The sequence below is a fragment of the Telmatherina bonti genome (genome assembly GCF_933228915.1).
Source record: "Telmatherina bonti genome assembly, chromosome: 7".
Classification (NCBI taxonomy): Eukaryota; Metazoa; Chordata; class Actinopteri; order Atheriniformes; family Telmatherinidae; genus Telmatherina; species Telmatherina bonti.
Genome location: NC_136625.1, coordinates 11,595,207 through 11,606,322, shown reverse-complemented (window position 1 = coordinate 11,606,322; position 11,116 = coordinate 11,595,207). Strand labels below are relative to the sequence as shown.

Genomic DNA, 11,116 nt, shown 5'->3' with positions numbered 1-11,116 from the left:
TAAAAAAGACAGATGGAAGAGAGAAAAGAAACAATAGGAGCAGGATAATGAAAAGGCTGGAAGTAAAAGGAGAGATAAACTGTAGCTGTGTTTCCATTACATTTTTTTGCAAAATAAAAGCTATATTTTTTGAAGTTTAACAATTGCAATTTACAGATGTTTCCATTGAGCGGTGTTTAGTGCACAAGCCTCAGGATTGTGGCTTATGCAAGGTAGCCATGTAGCATTAGTTTGGGGTTTTTTTACTTGCTGCTGAGAATTTGCTGTGGCTCTTCAAAGCTTATCTCCCACATTTTCTTTCTGAAATCTCTGTTGTTTGTTCCACACTGCACCATCTTTACCAGAAATGAACTGGTCACAATCCCCCATGCAGGGGCGCTTCCAGGAATTTGGGGCCTTATGAAAGACAATGACATGGACCCCACAACTTGATTGCAAATTTTAGAACTTTGTTTTTGCTGCAACTGCTTCAAGCAGATCAAATAAATAGCTTTTTATGGGAATAAGACAGATCTTTGACTGTATTTAATGGATGTAAATAAATCACAATGTACATGTTTAACAAGGCTATTTTAATATCGATGGTCACCTTAATACAGGCGGCTGTACGATACTCAGTGTTTCCAATCAACTATCCTACATCCAGTAAAACCATTACAGCCTGTTGTTTGTTATTTCATACTAATTATTATTAATTAATATGTAATAAAATAATGTTTGTTGGTTTATTTAAATATATGTTTGATTTTTTTTATAATATGATTTTGAATGATAAAAAAAATTCTCAGACTATCTGTAATGATGCCAGTTGGCCTGAACACAATGTTGCTTACCTTCTTCACTGGGACAGGGAGGGGATGCTTGGACAAGGAGGGAAACTGGTACAGGGATGAAACTGGGACAGGAAGGGGATGGTATTATTTAATATATTAATTAATAACTAATTGATTTAATATAAATATATGTTGCTTAACATTTACTAGCACTAACTAAATGTTGGTTAACTCTGTGAGGTTTGTGGCGTTTTCCTCTTTCTTGGTCGGGTTGTGTTTAAATGTTTGTGAATTCTCAGACTTGTGAACTCTCTGACTTAAAGCTTGGCCAATAAATTATACACAGAAACATGATGGGCTTATCACAGAAACTGGATAAGGTGTTGTAAACAAAACAACAGTTTCCACACTATTCCTTTTTGTCTGGTGTTTATTTTCGTCTGCACTTTCGACACTCACCAGTAGCCTCATGTTTCCTGCTGAGAGACCATTTTACCGGCACAAAATCTCCCGCTGTGAAGTGCTTATGTGGGCAGCAATTTCAGACAAAGACCATATCAAACTCACAGACAGTTTCTTCAACATTTTCTGTGTTCATGTGTGAAAATGGCAAAACGTTCTTCCCCGGTCTGCCTCTTCTCTGAACTTTTACGGCACAAGATGTGAAAACGATTTGACTGCAAAAAATATAAATGTCCCACCTTTCAAAAGAATCTGCATAAAAAGGAATTTTTCATTAATATTTATGTCAGAAATCTCTGCGTGCATCACTGCTTAGATAAATGTAGTTAATACAAAGTAGGCAAAGTGCTTTGCAAAAGGACTTCATGGTCATTTTAGCCGAAGCGGATATTTGCTTAGCACGGCAAAATCTGTAAGTGAGTCTAAAACTGTAAAACTGTGTCACATTGTCACCATGACAAAGGCTGCTTTGATTCTGTTAAGGGTCTTAAAGGGTGACCGATTATGGAAATAGCAGCAATGATTAGTTTAAGCAAGCAAAATGAGCATGAATAAATATCACTCGAATTACAAAGAGGGGGGATTTATGTTTATAAATGCAAGGATGTTGCATATATGGATGCATAGACAGAGAGACCTAACCTTGTGCTAAAGGTTTTATGAGTAGATAATTAGTTTAGTAAGATCTCTCTTGAATGTCCTTCATGAGCAATATCATGTCTTTAGCTGCCCTCATTAAAATCTGCATACTCCACACATGTTCAGCAAATACATACAGATGTTTGCACATGTTCAAAATATTTCCTAAATGTAAGATTTTAAACTAGATGCTTGGAGAGATGGTCAAGGTCATTGAATGGTAAAAAACTACACCAATTTCTGAGACTTGACTAAATTGAACAGTCAAAGATGCTGACACCCCACCTAATTTCAGGACTCACATGATCAAGAACAATAATCAAAGTTTCTGTTTTTATTTGTCTCTAACAGAAAAGAGTCTGTTAGCCATCTCTCGATTTCTGCCATGCAATCACATAAACTTAACAATTAATAAAACTCAAAGACTCTGGAAAACACAGTATGATGGATGTCGGAAACATTGAAATGATAAGAAATATTATTACCATCTAAGAGCTTGGCCAAGAGGAGCCCCATAAAGCAGCAGCATGGTGGTGTAGCGATTAGCACTGCAGCCTTATAGCAATAAAGTTGCTAGTTCAAGCCTTGGCTGGGGAGGTAGGAATTTTTCATTTTCTTCTTGTGTCTCTCTGGGTACTTCAGCTTGTGATTAGGTTGATCACTTATCACAAGTAGAATGCTTTGCATAAAAGTGTCAAATGACTGTAGAATAAAACCAAAACAGAAGTGGACCCAAATCAGATCCCTGAGGTACGCCACAAGGCAGATATTCTGGCATCACTTGACAATTACAAACACTGACTGATCTCTCAGGCAGAAATAAATTAAAACATTTAAAAAAATATATTAGTAATCCCAAACAGGTCCTCAAGCCTGTTAATGTGACAATGTGGTCAATTGTATCAAAGGTAAAGAGAATATCTAATAAACCAAAACTGTGTTGCCTTCAGGGACAAAGAGTATTCCATCCCATGATGGCAGCAAGACAATGTTCCCCTCCAGTAAAACGGGCAAGAAAGTCCCAGAGGTTCTCTGTCCATGTCCCAACAGGTCCAAGCTGTTCTGATCAGATACCAGTTAAACTATTATCCTTGTCTTTATTCCTTTTTCAAACCTGGTCAAATAATCTAAATGTTTTCTGTTGTGTTTCAGCAAACTGGCTTGTAAATCCTTGAAACAAAAAGTCTTCATATATTTCTATATCAATGTTTGCTTAAATATGTATAAATAGTACTGTAACATAAAACAAAGTCTTACATTCTAAAGCCAGCTATTAATAATACACAGATTTTGTGGGTGGTGTTTGAGCACTTTGATAATGTGTTCATTTAGGAAGTAAATTAACTGAAAGCAAAGCTGTTCCTCTGAGAACTAACAGAGCTATGCTATTAGCAGCGGCAGCACTGGGAAATTAAATGCAGGCTTTCATTTATTCATCGATTTCCTCAGCAAACAGATGGGATCATGTGGGTTTTGCACTGTCAATACAGCTGGGAAGGAAATGAGACACTGCCCTGACATACCAGTAATAAGAGCTAGATTTGAAATATGCAGCAGTGAAATGACAGGTCATCCTGATTTATGATGCCATTGGCAGTATAGTGGTCATTCATCACGCTCCCACTTAACATCCTTCTACTGATATAACCTACAGATATTGTTATAATGGAAGGAAAAACATGTTGTGAAGTTAAGATAGGCTAACCCAAACTTCCTGAATTGTAAGCAAAAGTACATAATTTAGCAGAATGAAGTCAAATAACGCACTTTAGTTTCTGTTGGAAAGGAAAAAACACAGCAGCTGCTTGTATACATGTCCAACAACTCAGGGCAGTGTCACTGTTTACTGAAGGCAAAGACGGAAGAGTTTTACAACGTTGTGATCAACAACTTTGTCAGTAAGGACAGGCGCATGGACTTCATCTTCAAATAAAGTAAACTTAAACTTATCTTTCTTTCTCTCTGTCGTTATGGCAGAGTTCACAGTGTAATATGTAAGTCATGTCGTCATTATGGTCCAACATCACGTTGTTGTTTTATGAAGTTGAAATGCTTCAATACTGAAATGAAAAGTTTCTAAATTCTTAAAACTCAATAACCATGTAAATTGCATCAAAAAGAAAAATACTGAGACAACACAAACTATTTTGAAAGAAGGCATATGATGCTTAAAAAGCCTTAAAGGGGTGCTATTATGGTATTTGGAGTTTTCTAAGCTTTCTACAGTGTTACAGTGTTGAATCATCATCAGACATGTGAACAGACATGTTTTTTGTATCACCTAAACGCATGTTTGAGTTTAAGTTCGAGCACTCTCTCTGTTCGGTTTTCATGGCGACGAAAAATGCGTCGTTTTGGAGAGTTTTTTCTACTTGGAAATCCTTGTGACGTCCCGGAGGATAAGATTCGGTGATTGGTTACCTTCTACTGGTTAACAAGGGCATGTACAAATACATCAGGCGGGTGGAAAACGTGGGATAAAGTTATTTCCAACGATGGCTGGTGAGTTTACCAAAGAGAGACATCCTGCTGCATTCGTTGCTGTGGGTTGCTGTTTTCCACTTCGTTTTCAGGGTCTGATTCAGGTTCCAACATGTAGGGCTGTATGCTATGTGTTGACATTGTATTTTGTTTTTTTTATTGAGTTCATATTAGCCTAATCCTTCTGTTTATGAGATGTTACAATGACGGCGAAAGCAGTTGCGGTGCGCGCTCCCGATGTAGTGCGGTGGCGGGAGGCGGGGCTTAATGCGGAAGAGTCTCAATCCACTCGTTTTGCCCACAGGCTGATCCGACAGCCTACGGAGAGGGTCGGTCTGAAGTAAATAAAGCAATTTGTGACAATAACTCAATTAATCCCAGCCCTTCTGGGTTCAGAAATAAAAATAAATTAAATTGAAATGTACATAATAGTTCCGCTTTAAATACTTATCAAGAGTTGAAATTTCTACATTTCCACAAAGAGCATTTAATATATTATGAATTGATCTTTTCTCTTTAACTATTCCTGTAAATCTCCTTGAAACAAAAAATAAATAAATAAATAAACAAAAACAAACATTATTTATTTTTTACTATTCGGGTTTTTACTCAAGTGTTAATTATCTGACACAACATATACCTGCTTGTTTGTTGTTTTACTTTGTCAAGCAAGTTTGTCTTTGAAAAAGATGTTCAACATGCAGCATTTTCCAAACAAAGATAACAGCCTGGCTGCCACAGGCTCTCTTCATGCACAGCTTCTTTTGCTTTCCCACATGGAGAAAATCATTCAGATCCAAATTAAGCCCACTTCACTCTCCCAGTGGATTTGGGGCTTTGATGTCAAAATAAAGCAGCAAAGACAGAATCTTCATTGTGTCAAAGCCCAACATCGGCTTCCAGCGCAGGACTCCCATCTGGTGGGAGAAACACCATTCACAGAGATACTTTGGCTGCTGGACTCTGCTAGGTGTGGGTGGTTTTCCATTACCGTCTCAGAAAGGTGGATGTGGGTGGGGGTCAGTATTGCAAGCAAACTCAAAAGTCCATGATGTCATTCGTATGTGACACTAATGCACCCAAGCAAAAGACAATTTCCCGAACCCATGAAGAAGAGGAAAACAACAACATGACAAAACAATTGTGTGTCAAGGCATTATCGTACCTGTTCCTCTGTTTTTCTATAGCTTAGAGAGAGAGAGAAAGGGCTTAGGCAAGATAGACCAAATAACCTGGACACATACTAAAGAATATCACAACAACAAATTTAAGATACAAAGAAGACAGTGTATGAAGGTAAACTATGGGTAGCTAATGCTGACTTTCTCATTTAAAATAAGTGTAACTCATTATGGCTGAATGTTGTTGCTTGTAGGTATTCAAATATGTATACGTTTTTGTTTCAGATGGCTGTCATGGTATAGTATTACCGTTGCAAACCGACCCGCGGTTTGCAACGGTTGCAATGGTTTGAAAACTTGTGAATGTCTGACAACACATTAATCTTGCTGTGCAAAACAAGTCTTTCTGTGAGTGTGTGTCTTTACAGACGAGAGGTGCTCTGTGGACACTTGCAACCAGCTTGGAGCACAGGAGTATCGGACATCTTTTCAGAGTCATCTGTGTGTAGGAGTTGTGTGTTGCTGCAGAGACATTGTTGGTGCCGGATCAAATCTGCTTTCCTCATGAGGGAAATACAGGACCACAACAGTGACATATGAACTATTTCAACCTCAAAGGCTAGCACTCCCCATGCTGTAGTGCCGGGGTGTCCAAAGTCGGTCCACTAGTGCGCTGCTGTCCTGTAGCTTTGATGTATCTCTGTTCCAACACACCTGCCTCATGTTAAATGGACCAAACAGCCTATAAGGTTTCGCGCAATGGCTGATTAATTTGTCATGTATGCTGGAAGGACAGGGACAGAAAGTATGGAAAATATCCCGGAATGTGGCCTTCGAGGAGCAGTGCTGAACACCCCTACTATAGCGGATGTAAACAGGCTGTTGGAAGATTTTTGATGGACTTTCATGGATCCTGCATGATGATGGAGTACTGAGACTTTCTGTATTAATGGAGTTAGCAGCCATTGCAACTTTTCCTTGCTTCCTTCAGAAGCAGTAGCTTCAGGGTAACCCATTCTTGGTGACTCTGCTTATCCTTTGCAGGACTGGCTTCTAAAAACCCTTCAGTGACACTGGACAACAACACAACAACAGCTGTTTTTCAACCGCCATTGCAATCGAGCCCATGCGGTCGTTGAACATGCTGTAGGCCAGCTGAAGGGAGCATTGCGCTGCCTTCTTAAAAAAAAAAAAAATAAATTATCTATGGTGCTAGATTGCTGTGCCTTGTATATTTTGTAGAGATGGGATTTTTGGCTTCTTTTCTTTTCTTTTATAAGAGCCGTTCAAAAAGCCGTTATTTCTTTCTTTTAAAGAATGCAGGAAAACTTATATTTATCAAGTAAATAATCACTGGTAGTGATTATGTGGTAAGATTTGGATTAAATCTGGTACACTCCACCAATATATACTCTGTTGGTGGGAATTATTCTGAGATTTTGGTAATAAATGTTTCAATTGGTTTGTATTTCCATGTTTACCATAGCTCCATATCACCATGCTTTGATAATACACATGCCCTAAAAAGAGAAGCACATGTTTAAGGACCAGGCATCCTCCACAGACAACCCATAAATGAACATCACTCTCTGCTTATGTCTATGACGGCCAGTATTTAACATGCATTTACTCTTCCTCACCATCTCTTCTGTTGAGTTTGGCGAAGCCCGGTGCATGACTGCTGGACAGCTGAGATGAGCTTCTGAATGATGACGGCAGCAGGTTGGCCAACAGTGGGCTGTCGCACACCTCTGTCAACCAAAAACAAAACAAAATGCAGACATGGTTAAAGCATGGTTTTGTTTATTTAATAAATTAATTAAGTTATACGTGCCAGAAGACTAGCAAACCCTGGATGTTATCAAATAGTTCCTGACAGAAGTATGTTAGGGTGGTATGTTAGGAGTCACGAACACTTTAAGCTTTGTGGTGCCTCTTGTGTATGAATTTGACTCATGGTTACCGTTTATGTTTATCCTTTTAGTAATGTATATTCTAAGAAAGAAGATTGTTCATTGAGACGGCCTACCTGTAATCAGTTCTAATCCCGACCAAGCCTGGGTGTGTCTTGTTCTTGATTGAATAATTGAGTGGAGGCAATTGGAGGTTGAAAGATGAGCATTGAGGATTGTATAAATGTAAATATGAACATCTGTGAGTTAATAATTCATGTGCTGAATGTGAAATGTTTTCAATATAATCATGTTCCGGTAATAATTCTGTTGATTTATTCTTTTCAGAGAGCTGTTGTGATTGACCTGTTGAATTGAGAGAGTGGTGCCTCATGGTATATGTAGGAGGTGCTGCCAACAGACTGGTTGGTCTGCAAAAGGAAAACTTGGCAGCTGTGTTGTGTTTCATGACACAATAAATGGACAAGTGCTTTTTTTAAATACCCTTAAGCTGCAAATGTTTTTTTTTTCCTTGCCACATGATAATACATGCAAAATAAATCAGTTCACTATTTCAGAAGGCAACATCTTTCAAGGGTCCTTTTGGATTTTTGTTATCAAACTAAGATCTGTTACTTAGAAAAAAAAAAAAAATATTTGAACGAATTAAGTGCTGCAGGGTATATTGAGTCAGACACCCAGTCATGTACCAGCAAATGTCAGAGAGGCTGATTTTGTTTGGTCACTGCAGATGACATTTGTCCCTGTTAATCAGGTTATTTTATGCAAATGATTGCCAATGCAAAGTTCTTATAAATGCTTAGATAAAAGGATCACAGTGACAGAACAAGTACCAGTTCAGTTTATATTCAGAAGAAAAACAAGCACGTGATTTAGATGATGGCAAAGCTCCATAACACAAGTCCACAACCATCTGCATTTGGACATAAAAACCTGAAATCCACATGCACAGACTTCTGACTTTAAGGCCAAGCCTCTAAGAGAACTAAAATCCCAGAAAGTATCCAAATTCCTCTGCAGAGGCAAAAACCCAGCCAAATGTTTCAAAGAACAGAAATAAAAAGCAAACCTACCATTTTAATTTCACAAATTCTGATGTTAGTAGACACAAGTTATGGTTGAGCTCTTGAACTTGAGTAGAAAAGATAATAATTTATCTCCAAATCATAACCTTGGTCAGATCATTCAGGAGAGGAACAAGAGGTTATTTATTCTATCAGGCAACAAATGGGAAAAACAAGCAGTCAATCTGTGTCATGACATTACAAGATAGCACATCATTCCTACTGAATATTACAACATGAGAGGCAGAATAGGGTACAAGCACTGACATGCAGAGCGGAAACATGCTTTTCAGCCGTAACAACATCCTATTAGATGAAAGAAAAGGGAGTCATGTCCAGTTGGATGAGTGTATTGGTGTAATTTTGATTCATAGAAGAAGGAATGCTGCAGTCAGTTGTGTTGTGTTGTGTCTAACTTTTACACATTCAGTTTATGCGTGATTGGCCTCAGTTAAAACATTAAAAACAACATGCAGCATTTATCTTCTGTCATGTTCCTTCCTCTAAAACTGAAAATAGTTGTTTATGATGTATCAAAACATTTTTGAAAAGAAGGGCTTCTCACTCAGTATAACTGCATCCCAAAGCTATAAACACAGATTCATGAACATCAGCTCCACAAACATTTGGTTTTCATCTGATGCTGCAAGCTCATAGTTAAAGCCGACGCTGCCTCCATCTCCCACTTCTCTGTAAATAATGGATGTTGCTCTTCACCACTGAGACAAGAGCCAATTACAATGATTCACACTGCAGTCTGATCCATTCCTATAACTCTGGCAACAAGACTTTAGCTTGGATTACTCTGTCAGCATCCGCACACTTCATCCCGACAACAGTAGTCTTCATCTTCCCCCCGTTCTCAACCTCTGTCTGATATTTTCACTTATTAAATCTGATACTACTGCTTTTTAATGAGTAGATATATTTAGTACACCGACTGCCATAAATAATTCTTTTGAGTTACATTTTGTCAAAAACAAACACAACTTTTGCAGCAGATTTTTATTTAAATGAAACTCCATTTTGGTATCATGAGCTGAAGAATCTCCATCACTGCTTCTATCATCTCAACATTACTGATTAATGCACACTGCAGCTGCTGTATGTAGCTTATGCATCACATGTAGTGAAGAAAGTCCTTTAACAGCTACAGAAAGCAGCTAACTAAAGGGTTCCAGCCTGGGGGGCTCACAGCCCACAACAAAGAAACAAATGCTGCTGATTGCAGTGCTGGGAGAAATGGAACAGAATACCTGCATCATTCGGAAAAGTGATTAAATAATTCTAGTAGTAGTAGTAGTAGTAGTAGTAGTAGTAAGGAAACATCAGGAACCTTTTATGAAAATAAAATCCCACACTGTATAACCTGGACTATTATCAGAATCCCCTCATTTATCTGAATTTTTAACGTCCTATAAAATAAATTCAAATTTATCTTAAGTAATTTAACAAGCTGTCTCTTTTTCCTGAATTATCTGACTTGATCCTAGACATCCTTCCCTTGTGTATTTACTTCCCTTTGCTCACACTTTGGTTGGCCCTTCATGCTCCTTGTTAGTATTTCTCACTTGTTCCTTCCTTTGATTTTCACACCATGCCTTGGCGTGTTGCGTGTTTGCTCTGGTTGCCCTCTTGCTATATTAGGGCTTCAGTGTTATCCCTGAGCTTAGCTACTAGTGTTTGTAGCTCATTCCTTCATTTTCCATACTGTTTGTGGTTTATGTCCAATATAGGGTGACAGGGAAGCTGGAGCCCATCCCTGCAATTAGCAGGCGAGAGGCAGGGTCCACACTGGACAGGTCGCCAACCCTTCACAGGCGTTTGGCTTAGCTTAGCTTACATTCAATGTTTTGGCAACCTGCCTTGTGTCGCCTGGAGGAAATCTTTTTCTTTTCAGTGGTAAGTATGCTGCTACATGACAAATGAAAGAAGCCTTACACAGTATGAAAAAAGAATTTCACAACAGGACATGAAAGCTGTATATACACGCACCGCATCAGTAGCACAAGTTTGCTGTGTGAAGATACATTACTGCATGCTCAACAGTCCCTGTAATCATGTGATGTAGGATAAATAGGATATGTAAGCAGTAAAGCAGCCTATTCTGCTGTAATGATCAAAGGACACTTAGCATCCTTTCCACTGCACATCTGTGACAGAAAATGGATCTGAAACTCCTTCTGCATAATTTGAGATGTTGTGTTTAATGTTTACATAGGCTGCAACACAAACAGCTGCATTAAGGTTTAAAAACATATTTTCAGTTCATACAACAGTTTTGTTTGTAAAATAATTTTAGAAATATAATTGAAGGGCTGTTGTCCAAAAAAATTAATAAAGGACTTTATCACGTTTTAACTTTTATTGTAAAAATGTGAAACTTATTCTGAAATATCATTAAATGTTTTGTGGTGAAAATGTGGAATATGAACCATGTCCGTCTTAGCATGGCAAAACTGTGTATGCAGTAGATCAAAGAAATGTCTGATATTCCAAATGGGATTTAGGTAGACAGATAGGTTTTATTGTCACTGTCAACGAAATTTAAAGGTGCTGATTTGTTCAAGGTGTATAGTCATGCCATCAAAACAGGAGCAATAAAAGTATATACGTATAAAAGTATACAGTATAAAAGGATAAGATAAAAATGTTACTAATTA

At 38.1% G+C, this 11,116-nt stretch overlaps 1 protein-coding gene across 1 annotated transcript in view; it reads right to left on the bottom strand.

Moving 5' to 3' along the window:
* Nucleotides 1-11,116, bottom strand: part of LOC306758409 (contactin-associated protein-like 4) — a gene marked incomplete at both ends in the record, with an annotated part of 125,864 nt that overhangs the window by 76,720 nt on the left and 38,028 nt on the right. Inside the window, one exon of the mRNA XM_079243736.1 lies at nt 7,117-7,227. Within this exon, the coding sequence (XP_079099862.1) occupies nt 7,117-7,227 (111 nt within the window). The remainder of the gene's footprint in view (nt 1-7,116; nt 7,228-11,116) is intronic.